The sequence below is a fragment of the Chiloscyllium plagiosum genome, unplaced genomic scaffold (assembly GCF_037043375.1).
Source record: "Chiloscyllium plagiosum isolate Xiang-an unplaced genomic scaffold, Cpla_swu_hap1 HiC_scaffold_28, whole genome shotgun sequence".
NCBI lineage: Eukaryota > Metazoa > Chordata > Chondrichthyes > Orectolobiformes > Hemiscylliidae > Chiloscyllium > Chiloscyllium plagiosum.
Genome location: NW_028270166.1, coordinates 46,564,320 through 46,577,625, shown reverse-complemented (window position 1 = coordinate 46,577,625; position 13,306 = coordinate 46,564,320). Strand labels below are relative to the sequence as shown.

At 41.5% G+C, this 13,306-nt stretch overlaps 1 protein-coding gene across 5 annotated transcripts in view; it reads left to right on the top strand.

Moving 5' to 3' along the window:
* Positions 1-50: 50 nt before the first annotated feature.
* The window catches only part of LOC122565162 (uncharacterized), an 87,012-nt gene continuing 73,756 nt past the window's right edge, over positions 51-13,306 (top strand). Inside the window, exons 1-3 of one of the 5 annotated variants that reach the window (XR_015751877.1) lie at positions 51-213; positions 1,289-1,716; positions 12,877-13,229. Coding sequence is in view for 4 of the 5 variants with exons in the window: in XM_043720862.2 (XP_043576797.2) it covers positions 1,313-1,716; positions 12,877-13,229 (757 nt within the window). In the remaining variant the exon portion in view is untranslated. Of the gene's footprint in view, positions 214-326; positions 654-1,288; positions 1,717-12,876; positions 13,230-13,306 lie in introns of those variants that run through there. The other 4 variants (XM_043720862.2, XM_043720859.2, XM_043720860.2 and 1 more) reach the window with 4 other exon arrangements.

Sequence of the window (13,306 nt, the reverse complement as noted above, 5' to 3'; positions counted from 1 at the left end):
TGACAACCGTTTCCGCCGGGAACAGTCAGCCTCGGCAGCCTCTCAGCTGGTGCCGAGTACAGACCCCCGCCTTCGGATCACTCCCTGTGAACTTTGGGGTGAATGGAAATATCGAGGAGCCTGGAGGACAGGCTCGTCCTCCCGCAGTCACGGAGCAGCGCCTGTTGTCTCCTCCGAGCGCCCCGTCTCTGAGGTTCCGGAAGTGAGGTCACGGTGAGATGAGCGTCTGGCCTGTTTGTGCGAACCGGAGCGGGGGGCCTGGGGCCGTGGGCCGAGACACTACAAGCCGAGACCTGGGCCTGTGCCCGGGTGTCTCTCCCCCTTCCCCTCCCCGGCAGGGAGGAGTAACCGACCCCAGGGGTCAGTGAGGACCGCCACCCCCTCAAGGCACACACACACACACACACACACACGCCGCACCATCATTTGAGGGCACGGTGAGGGCCCACACACACAAACCTCTTGCCCGGAGTGAGCGGCTGCTGAGGAATACACTCTTCCTCTGGCCCAGAGTGAGGAATCCCCCTCTCCCAGAGAGAGGCACCGATGAAGACGCCCTCTCCCTTTCCGGGGGTTATTGATCAGAGTCCTTTCTGAGATTGTATTTATTTTTTAAAAACTGTAATCAAGTGTCATCAGAGCTTCAACGGGCGGTATGTGAAGTAGTCTCATATTGTGCCCTTGAAATGTTTGAAGTGCCCGATATGTTAGAATTCTGATGTCCTAGGCATGGGATCTAAACAATGTGAACCCAGATTATAACTCAGTGTAAATGAGAAATTGTTAATATGGGATCCTCCTTTCAGCCTAGTTGAAGGTTGTACCATCAGTCTTGAAAGACCTCCTCTCTCTGTTTCCTTCCCTCATCTTTTCAACCTCCTCTTTCCCTTCCAAACCCTTGAAATGTCCATTTTTTTAAATTAGCAACTTGGTTATCTTTCCAATTAGAATTTTTGTTTGGTTCAATATCCATTTTTTTCTATTACACCTCTGAAATTCTTTTGACAATTTGTTCTGTGCTATACGTGACATGCGCCAGGTTGTAAGTGCTGTGCTACCTAGACAAAACATTAAAGAAGGTTGGAGTTTATTTTTCTGTAATTTATACATGCGAGTATGTTAAATGAATTATAGCTGTGTACCTCTTCCTGCAGTGAGATGTTCACAGACGACAGCTATCATATCCTTGCAAAGCTGAACAGTGTGAAGGAGTGTGCTGAACAAAGAGTTTGTATCATAGTGACCATTACTATTTCTTACTAAGGTTTTGATTTTTTTTGTGTTAAAGGGCCTAGTATTCTGTTGTGCTCTCATGGCAATGGAACCAGAAGCAGAGTCACCAGAGATCCCATTTGCTGCCAACACAGATGAAGAATCTACAGGAAAGGCCACAGTGACTAGTTTGGACAGTTCATGCCCCTCAACGTTCAATGGCATTATCCAGGAAAACAGGGTGCATTCAACCCCAGAGGTAAAAGGACCTGAGGCTGCTCAGTGGCCAGAGTATTTGAACTCTGAGCATTCCTGCTTTTCAGCAGAGCTCAAGCTTGCTTTGCAAAGTGATCGGCATCTGGTGCGGAGTTATACTTACACTAGTGAAGACTCTTCGAGTGCTGGTGATTCATCTCCATCTTCCAGTACTAACCTCGCTGAATCTGATGAGTTGTCATCAGAGAAGAATGAAGGGAGGATGACCCTGTGGGCAGGAAGCTACAGGTATGAACTTAACAGATGATAAAACAGAACAGGGCAGTGAACTGTCTCCTCTGGGGGCAGGTTCAGGGAGTAGAACAACCAGAGAACTGGATGCATCGGGATCAGAGCTTAGCTCAGAAAAATATTGCCCGGTCTAACGATTGTATCCAGTTTTTCATGACAGTCCATTACACAGGGCCCTTTGGAATGTAAAGCAGGAAAATCCTGATAGAGAAAAGTGACTTGTCCTGAGAGAGTGCATGCACCTGCTAAGACGATTATCGGTCAGATATGTTGTACAAGGGTATGTGGACACCTACTGACATTGCTGCGAGGGTTGTTGATTGTCTTTTTCTATTTCCTTGTGTAATGAGTGTTACTGGACAGGTCAACATTTACTGGAAAAGCACAGCATGTCAGGCAGCATCCAAGGAGCAAGAAAACTGACGTTTCGGGCAAAAGCCCTTCATCAGGAATGAGCTCATGCTGCCTGACCTCCTGTGCTTTTCCAGCATCACTCTAATCTTGACTTTGATCTCTGCTATCTGCCGTCCTTAACTTGTCCTAGGTCAACATTTACTGCTAATCCCCAAATAACTTTGAGAAGTTGATAATGAACTGTTTTTTGAATCACTGCAGTCCTTGAGGTGTAGATATGCTCACAATGCTGATAGGGAGGAAGTTCCATTGTTTTGACTCCTAACCACAAAAGCAGGGTGATAATAGTTCTAATTCAGTGTTTTGCGCTGCTGGAGGGGGAGCTTCCAGGTGGTGATTTTGCTGTACATCTGCCCTTTTCCTTCCAGGTCACGCTTCTTTAAAAGATGGCCCACAGTCAGAGATCCAGTTAATACTCATAGGAACTGTTTGAATCTCACGGTGGCAGATGGTGGAATTTCAATATTAAATATTTGGAATTAAAAGTGTATTTTTGACAATGAAACCATTTTCGATTGTCATAAAAACTCATTGTACCTTACTGTTTCCTAGGGATTGAAATTTGTTTGTCAAGGACTTTACCTGGCTACATATAACTCCAGACCCTCTTTGATATTTAAATACCATTTCTGAAAAGGCCTAGCAAGTCTTCCAGTTGTATCAAATCTTGTCTCAGTAATGAAATGAATTTAGATGGCCCGTCCCACACTGGAAATAAGTGGCAAACCCGAGCCATATTGACCTGTTATCACACCTGGGACTAATGCAAAAATTGGGAAGCTGTCTTACAGACAAGTCAAGCAACATCCTAACCTTCACACAGAATCATACCATACAAGCTATGCCCCATAGATCACCATCCTTGGGTAGGACAGGCCCAGTAGAGATGATGGCATAATGGTATACAGTTACGAGGGAGTTGCTTTAGGAGACCTCCATATTGACTCAGTCTCATGGTATCGGGCCAAATGTGCTGATTACCACATATCTATCCCCTTGGTTGAAATATCAGTACTCTTCCATGTTGAACACCAATTGGAAAGAGGACTGAAGTTGACAAGAGTGCAGTATATAGTCTGGTGGGGACTTTCAGTTACTTTCATGTCTGTTTCCAAAAGTGATTCAGAAACATCAATAATGACTGAGCTGGTAGAGTCCTAAAGAACAATGCTGCTAGATTTGGGGATCTATTAATGAAGGAACCAACATGAGAAGCTAATGTTCTTGACTTCATCCTCCTCTCTGCCTGCCAAAGATACATCTGTCCATGACTGTACTGGTAGACATGTCCACAAAACAGTCCTTCCACTGAGGATTGAGGATCACCTCCATCCTGCTAAATAGGACACATTTTGCCAACCCAAAAGTTGACATCACTGAGAGACTGTGCAATAGAATTATATTCACTTATAATTTGTAACCTAATGATGTGAGATGTTGCATTTTGGTACACAAACAAGGATAGGGCTTATACAATCATTAGTAGGGTTTGGGTAGTGTTGTAGAACAGAGAGACCAAGGCATTGAGGTGCAGAGTTATTTGAAGTTTATATCACATATAGACGGGGTGGTTAAAAAGGAGTTTGAAGCACTTATATTCATTGTCAAAGAGTGTAGTGCTGGAAAAGCACAGCTGGTCAGGCAGCATCTGAGAAGCAGGAGGATCGACGTTTCGGGCAAAAGCCCTTCATCAGGAATGTGCTGGTCGCCCAGTTATATGAAGGATATGATGAAGCTGGAGAGGATTCAGAAGAGATTTATGTTGCCAGGTCTGGAAAGTTTGAGTTGTAAAGAAAGGCTGGGACTTTTTTCACTGGAGGGTAGGAGGTTGAGGGGCAACCTTTTGGAAGTTTATAAAATATTGAGGGGTATAAATAGAATTAATAGTAGTTTTCTTCCCCCTAGGAGGAAGAATTTCAAGATTGGGGTCACATTTTTAAAGTGAAAAGGGAGAGACTTTAAAAAGACATGAGGGACAAATCTTTTACAAAGAATATGGTTTGTGTGTGGAATTGATGTCCAGAGGAAATGTTGGATGTGGGTACAATTACAATGTTTAAAAGGCATTTTGATAAGTATGTGAATAGGGAAGGTTTAGAGGGATATGGGCCAGGAGTAGGCAGGTGGGACTAGTTTGGTGTGGGATTGTGGTTGGCATGGACTGGTTGGACTGAATGGTCTGTTTCTGTGCTGTAGGACTCTGACTATTTTACCATTACCATCAAGCCAGGAGGTCAATCCTGGTTCAATGGAGACTGCAGTATGGCATGCTAGGAGCAGCACCAGGCAAACTTGAAAGAGGTGCTAGCCTGATGAAGAAACAACATAAGAGCACTTGCGTGCCAAACAGCATAAGCAGCAAGTGATAGAGCTAAGTGATTTCAGAACAAGCCGATTAGATTGAAGTTCTGCAGTTCAACCACATCTGGTTATAAATGATTACAATTAAATATTGCAGTGTAAAAGTTGACTACACAAATATCCCCATCCTTCATGATGGGGGAGCCCAGAACCTCAGTGGACAACACAAAGCTGAAGCATGTGGAAGCCTTCATTCTTTCAGTCAGTGAATCAAACTGTGTTCATTCATTCATTGAATCTAAATGCTTTCATTCATTCAATGAAACAAATGTCACTCATTCGTTGAGATGTATCAAACTGTATTCTTTCAGTCAGCCAAAAATGCCATCCAGATAATCTATCTTGGCTTCTCCTGAAATTTCCAGCTTCACATGTCTAGTTTTCATCCAGTTTGGTTCAATCCATGCGATATCAAATAGAAGGCAATAGATATTGTAAAGGTCATAGGATCTGGCAACATTCCAGCAATAGTACAGTAGACTTGAGTTCCAGAAATAACCATACACTGAACCAATCTGTTCTAGTCCTGATACACCTTGGCTCTTTCTTGGAAAATTACCTGAGTATATCCTGTCATATCCAGCCTAGGTGTGTGTGGCTCCTTTTTTCAATTCACTGATGGAAAATAGGCATTGATGGATGGGCCAGCAGTTGACCCTCTGCAGTTGCCTTTGAGAAGTGCTGTTGTGGAGGTATTCATGTTGGACAAAGTTTAAAAATCATACAACACCAGGTTACAGTCCAACAGGTTTATTTGGAAGTACAAGCTTTCGGAACACTGCTCCTTCATCAGGTAGCTTAGCAGAGTAGGATTATAGAGCGCAGAATTTACAGCAAAAGGTGTAAATACACTGATGCAATATAGTAAACAAACCTAGATTGCTGTTAAGTCTTCAATGTGACTTGAAAGAAGTTCTGGGCTTTACATGTGAATGAATGGAAACCTGCAGCTCATTTTAAAAGATGAAAGACTTAATAGCGATCTAGGTTTGTTCAATATCTTGCATCAATGTCTGACACTGATCTTTTGCTATAAATTCTGTGTCCTATGATTCTACTCCATTAGCTACCTGATGAAGGAGGAGCGCTCTGAAAGCTTGTACCTGTACTTTCAAATAAACCTGTTGGACTATAATCTGGTGTTGTGTGGCCTTTGAGAAGATGGTGAGCTGCCATCATAAACTGCTGCAGTCCATGTGCTATAAACTGGCGCAAATGCTGTGAGGGAAGGAATTCCAGGATTTTGATCCAATGACACTGAAGGAACAACAATATATTTCCAAGTCAGAGTGGTAAGAGGCTTGGAGGGGACCTTTCAGGTGGTGGTGTTCCAATACTGCATAGTCCTTCTAGATGGAAATGATTGTGGGTATAGAAGGATCTTTGGCAAATTTTTGCTGTGCATCTTGTAGACATTACATGCTACTACTAAACTTTGGAGGGAATGGATCTGCCAGTCAAGGAGATTGCTTTGTCCAGGGGTGATATCAAGCACCCTCAGTGGTGTTGGAGCTGCATCCATCCAGACAAGCGGGGAGTATTCCTTTACATTAGGCTTGTGTCTTGTAGATGGTGGGCAGGCTTTGAGGATTCGGGAGGGAAACGTTCTGACCTGCTCTTGTAGCCACTGTCTTTATATGGGGAAATCCAGTTTAGTTTCTGGTCAATGGTAATCCCTAGTATGTTGATAGTAAGGAAATTTAGCGATGGTAGTGTCATTGAATGTCATGATCTCTTATTAGTGATGCTCATTGCCTGGCATTTATGTGGCCTGAATTTGACTGGCCACTTGTTAGCTTAAGCCTGGATGATTGCTGTCCACCTCTTACTGCATTTGAATGTGGACTATTTCAGTATCTGAGGAGTTCTGAATGTTGTTAAGTCATTGAACATCTGAGCTCTAGCAACACTCCAGCTTCACATTACCCAGGACAAAGCAGCACATTTGAATGATACCATGTCTGCCACCTGAACATTCCCTCCTGCGTGCAGAAAAAAATCACCCTTTTATGGACCGGTGAGGGTGAGGTCAGAACTAAATGTATCACTATCATATATGCTTAATACTGAAAAAAATATAACCAAGCAGTTACTGTCATGTCTACTGTATGTCAGAGCTCAATCTCAGGTTTAAGTTCACTCATTTGCTGTTCATGCCACTAATATTGACTACAATATTTTCCCCATACTGTAACTAATGTATGCAGCCTTAAAATGGAGGTTCTGTACTGATTTGCAAAAAGTTTATTAGCTAAACATTTCTTTGACAGGTTTAAAGCTGTTCTCTTTCTTCTCTCTTCTCCCTCCGCGTGTGCCAAATCTTCAGTTTTTCCCACTCCTTGATCCTGAGTCTGAGAAAGAAGTTTGCCTCTTAAAAGCCAGAACTTTGCAAAGCACTCGAGGTTTGGTCTTGCCAATGCCTCTACAGCTTTAACAAGTGTTCCCTGTTTTTGTACTCTAGCTCCATTTCAAGAAGTACCAATATTCTATTTGCTTTCCTAATCACTTGCCAGACCTACATACTGTAGCTTTTAACATTCAATTAAGTCAAGCCTCTTTGCAGCATTCTACAGTCTCTCTTCAGTTAAATATTAGTCAGTGTGTCTATTCTCCCCACTGAATTTGTATAATCAATAGTCACAGGTGAGGTGCCAGAAGACTAGAGGTTGGCTAACGTGGTTCCACTATTTAAGAAAGGTGGTAAGGAAAAGCCAGGAACCTATAGACCGATGAGCCTGACAACAGTGGTGGGCACGTTGTTGGAGGGAATCCTGAGGGACAAGATTTGCATGTATTTGGAAAGGTATGACTGATTAGGGATAGTAAACATGACTTTGTACTTGGGAAATCATATCTCATTAACTTGACTGAGTTTTTTGAAGAAGTAACATAGAGGATTAATGAGGGCAGAGTGGTGGATGTGATCTATACAGGCGTTCAGCAAGATTCCTAAAGGTAGACTGGTTGGCAAAGTTAGATCACATGGAGTACAGGGAGAACTAGCCATTTGGATAGAGAACTGGCTTGAAGATAGAAGACAGAAGGTGGTGAAAGGTAACTTTTCAGACTGGAGTCCTGTGACCAGAGGTGTGCTACAAGGATTGGTGCTGGGTCCACTACTTTTTGTCTTTTAATCTAAGTGATTGGGATGTGAACATAGGAGGTATAGCGAGTCATGAAAATGAACTTTCCAGCTCAGCAAGTAAACTTGCATCCATAGGAGGTATAGTTAGTAAGTTTGCGGACAACACCAAAATTGGAGCTGTAGAGAACAGCAAAGAAGGTTACCTCAGTACAATGGGATCTTGATCTGGTAGGCCAATGGGCTGAGGAGTGGCAGATGGAGTTTAACTTAGATAAATGCGAGATGCTGCATTTTGGAAAAGCAAATCGGAGCAGGACTTATACACTTAATGGTAAGGTTCGAGGGAGTGTTGCTGAACAAAGAAACCTTGGAGTGCAGATTCACAACTCCGTGAAAGTGAGAGTCGCAGATAGATAGGATAGTGAAGAAGGTGTTTGGTATGCTTGCCTTTATTGGTCAGAGTATTGCGTATTGGAATTGGGTGGTCATGTTGCATCGCTATAGGTCATTGGTAAGGCCACTTTTGGAATAGTGTGTGCAATTCTGGTTTCCCTACTATAGGAATGATGTTGTGAAACTTGAAAGGATTCAGAAAAGATTTACAGGCATGTTGCCAGGGTTGGAGGGTTTGAGCTACAGGGAGAGGCTAAATAGGCTGGAGTTGTTTTCCCTGGAGCATCGGAGGCTGAGGAGTGACCTTCTAGAGATTTATAAAATCATGAGAGGCATGGATAGGATAATTTCCGAGGTTTTTTCCCTGGGGTGAGGGAGTCCAGAACTAGGGGGCATAGGTTTAGGGTGAGAGGGGAAAGATTTAAAAGGGACCTAAGGGGCAACCTTTTCAGGCAGGGGGTGGTGCATGTATGGCATGGACTGCCAGAGGAAGTGGTGGAGGCTGGTACAATTGCAACATTTAAAAGGCCATCTGGTAGTGTTTATGAATAGGAAGGGTTTAGAGGGATATGGGCCAAGTGCTGGCAAATGGGAGTACATTAGCTTGGGATACCTGGTCAGCATAGGCGATTTGGACTGAAGGGTCTGTTTCCGTGCTGTACATCTCTATGACTCTAAGTGGCCACTCTCACATTTTCCTACATATCAAGTGCCAATGTTTTCATTTAATCTATCTGCAGCCCTTCACATACTCCTTGAAACTTCCTCATGATTTATATCTCTACCCATTTCTCTATCTTAAGTTTACCTGCAATAGATTTGGTCCCTTCATCCAAATTGTTAATAATTGAATAAATAGTTGAGACCTCAGCACTCATCCCTAAGGAACTCCACCACTCTCAATTTGTCAACTTGAAAATGACCCATTTACTTTGGCTGTCTGCTTATTGTTAGTTTATGTCCTGCGTTTAGCAGCTTCAGCCAGGAAACCTGCTGTTATTCGTCATGACAGTAATCTATCTAGCATCAGTCTCTCACATCCACTGTACTTCAACTGTAACTACGCTGTGACATCAATCATTCAATTGTGTTTATGTCAACCCCTACTTTGATGTCATCCACTTTGCGCTAGGAGTGATGTCTTCAACTTTTCAGCTCCAGTTAAATGGCTGAAATTTCCTTTTTCTGTGTTTCAACTTTTACACTTCTTTTAGCTCTTTTCAATTTCAAACGCTCCTTCATTGGTCTTATGGTCCATACATGGGACATTTTTAGCATCCGCATTGTAAAGACCTCCGTTTTCTTCAACAGATTGTTACTTATTCTCCAGGTTTCTAAGGCATTCAGCAAAGTGGATAGTATATAGCAGCTTTTGTGTTCCTTCCAATTCCAAACTTGAGTTTTCTTGTTGGTAACACAACTTGTATCTTCTCAAAATACTATCTCCATCCTCCTGCCATCACTCTATCGTCTTATCATTTGTCCTAAGTAGGTAAACCTGTCTACATATTTCATTGTGATGCCGTTCACTCCAATTTCACTATTGTTTCTTTCTAACTACCATTAGTTTTGTTTTGGAATTGTGTTCATACTGAATCCATATTCCAAACTTTGTGAAGTTTTACTTGAACTGAGGTTCTGCAAGTAGCACTGTCAGTATACTGGAATTTTATTTTTTTTGCCTCTAATGTTTACCCTTGTAAATACTTCTGAGTTTAACTGTACACACAACACATATGCAATAATTGTGGTAATAGTGCACAGTTGTCATTCCTCTCTTCACTTGAGACCTGTTGGTTAGTCAATCGTTCAACCTCAGAGCCATGAGCTCTTACCTAGTGATGTTTTACAGGGCATCTTACGAAATGCTTTGTAATAGAGGGCCCCTACTGATTCCCCATTATCCACGCTAATTGTTACATTCTCAAAGAACTTAACATATTTGTCAATCTGCATTTCCCTTTGTAAAATCATGTTGGCAGCACTTGCTTGCATTTTGATTTTTCAGATATTCTGCTCTTTCAGTGGAAATATGATATTATGTGGATCAATATACAGAAAATTAGCTTAAAGTATGGGGATCTTACTGGTCCTAAAAAAAAAGACAAGTGCTCATTTTGTTTAATGAATGAACACCTATTTCAGCATTTTAAACATTGGATTGAATTATCAAAGAAACAGTCCTGCATTTACAAAACTGCAATAATCAGTTCAGGTCATCTAATTATACGTCAGTATTGAATCAATTTTCCTCTTGTTACAGTGATTGTTTGGTTGCGGCATTTATTTTCAACGATCATTTCCCTATAATAACGTTATTGCTTACGTAACCATTTAAATTTCATCCCATAGACTATCTTTCTCTCTAATGATCAATCAAGAAAACAGATTCTTGCAAAATGTGCTGCTGGATGGAATAACCAAAATCTCTACTTACAATAGTAAATATTTTTAATTAAATTCAGGTGACATGTAAATCAGATCCTGTAGGTAGTGTCATGCAATACCTTTAAAAGCAGCAAGGCCATTTTAAATATTATTTAATTGTCCAACATGTTAACTGTAAAATGGCCAGGCTATAATGTGGTTTCACTTCCTTGAGCCCAACATCTGTAATCAAGGATTTCTATCATTTGTCCTTAATGATTCCAGCACTTCCCAATTATGTATGTTAGACTAACTTGTGCATAGTTTTCTGCTTTCTAACCTCCTTTCTTGATTAGAGTTGTTAATTTTGTAGTCTTCCACTTTACTGGGAGCTTTCCAGAATCAAGGGAATTTTGGAAAATATGACTGACCTATCCCCATCTCCTCAACTACTTTCATATGGCATTGGTACCAGTACTGGGGGGGAGACGATAAGCTTCCTTTGAACTGCACTGGGATCCGTGTCCTGTCAAATTGAGTAACTTCAGCTTGAGAGAAGACTTTGCCAACCAGTGGAGGGATCCAAGTGTGGGAAATGGCTAGGTCAGTTTAGGATATCTGGTTAGCATGGGCTAGTTGGACCGAAGGGTCTGTTTTTATGCTATACATCTCTGATTTTAAATGAAAGGACAAGGCAGTATTGAAGGTTAATGATACAGATAATGATAATCAGATTAACACAGGAAGGGAGAGAGTGGGCAAACGTAAGAGTGTGCCAACAGCTAGCCAGAGAAGGAAACATGGTAGAAAGGCAGATTTTCTCTACAATTGCTGTGTGCATTCGGTTAACAAAATTGATTAATTGATGGCATGAATAAAAGTGAATGAGTATGATGTGGTCACTACTAGATTGCATGGTGACTAATTCAGTGAAATGTTATGACGCAGGGTAAACAGTTCTGTTAATTTGAACCAGGCGCGCAAAAAAGCTCGCCTCACCTTGTAATCTGTTAAAGTATGAGTGACCAAGAACTACAAAAATCCTTCTATGGAAAGGAAAAAATGTAACTCCGAGAAACACAAGAAAATTAAATACTAACTATCTACACGGTAATCCTCCTTTGTCTGATCATGTTATCTACCTTCCACTCTACAATAAGATACTGATTTGATAAAACCCCCTGATTAGATTTACAAATAGAATCAAATTTCAAATCCAGCCAGTTGTCGCTGTTCCCTTGGTATCTTCATATGTACTTTCCTGGGTCTTTTTTTCGGTCTTCTGCTTTACAAATTTCATGTGGAAAGGTACCTTTCAGAAATGGGCTGTGCAGGCCGTATCTTCATTGGTATTCTTTGCCGCTCAGGCTAACTGTTCAAAATACCCGATTTTATATACCCCAAAACATTGAGCTGTCGCATTGGTTTGATTTCATCAAAACATTAAAATTCAAATTTGATTGGATTTTGGTATCTTGAGACATAATTTAAAGTGATTGGCCAAATTTGAATTTGTTGTGTACCATGGCAACACAGCTCCACCTATTTGTTTCACAACCAAATGTTACATTTTTACATTTTTCAGCACATGTTGTGCCTCTGTAGGTCCGTGCCAGCTTCCACTGTCTTAAAGGTACAGTATACCTACACCTTAATAACAGTAATGACCAACACAAGGTAATTAAGGAGACGAAGTGGAAAGGAAAGAGAAGGGGTGAACAGTATCAGAACCACATTGAGAAATAATCTTGGCTCAGGAGATCAAGAAATAGAATTGCTTTGGGTGGAATTTAGAAACAGCAAGGCAAATAAAATTACTGCCACGAATAGCTTACAGGTCAAAAACAAGTAATCACACTATGAGAAATAGTGCCCATTCAGTACTGTAACAATTGTGGGTGATTTTAGTCTTCATGTGAATAGGACAAATTAAATTGGGAAAGATTATAGAAAATATTGGGATAGGTTTTTTAAATAAAATTTTGTTGAACCAAAAGGTGACTAGGTAATTAGATGAGCTAACATGTAATAAGACTGATCTCTTACCAAAGAGTGCTGTAGGCAACAGTGATCGAATATAATCGGATTTTACTTTCAGTTTGCTGGTGAGAAACTTGGGTTTGAAACTGGTATCTGACATTTAATTGTCTTTATTTAGTTTATGAAGAGGACATTGGCTGAAATGAACTGGCAAAATAGGTAGAAAAGTAAGATGGTAGAGGAATCATGGCAGGCATCTTAAGGAGATTTTTCATGATAGTTAACAGCTATCTGAAAAGAAAGAACACTGCAAGGATGAACTGTCGATGACTAAGGATTGTTATGGAAGGTGTGAAATTGAAATAAACTATTCAATATTGCAAAAGTTAATGGAATGTCAGAATGTTGGGAAAGTATTGGGAGAAAACTAGAGAGAAAATCAGATAATAGTTTCTACAAGGTAATAAAGAGAAAATCTGAGGGGAATATTAGTCTAAATTGTGAGTTTGAATTTTGTGTAGATGACTGTGTATGATGATTTGACATTATGTCTCTAGGTCCTCAGATGACAACCCCTCAACGAGAGATGGAGAAGAGCAGCCTCAGTATGATAGGGCTGGACCTGCCTCATCCTCCCGGACCCGAGTGGCCAAGACCATTCAATCCAGCTCCAATGTGAAATGGGTGAACTCGTCATCGCGAAAGGTGCCCAGAATAAAGAAATGTCAGCGGACTCAAAAACAGAAGGAGCAGATACAGCGGGTGCGCAGAGCAAGGGAGGCAGTAATTCGCAGGAAGTGTGCCCCTCAATGGATTGGCAGCTCCAGTGATGGGGATTCCAGCAGTAATTCTGAGCTCGATGAAGTCGTCGCCTGTGACAGTAGCCAGGCCAGCCATCGGAATCCTCTTGGTATATGACCTTAATCTGGGAATGGCAGAGGCAGGCAAGGGAGTTGTGGATCCTGTGGGACCAAGATTGGGCAGGCT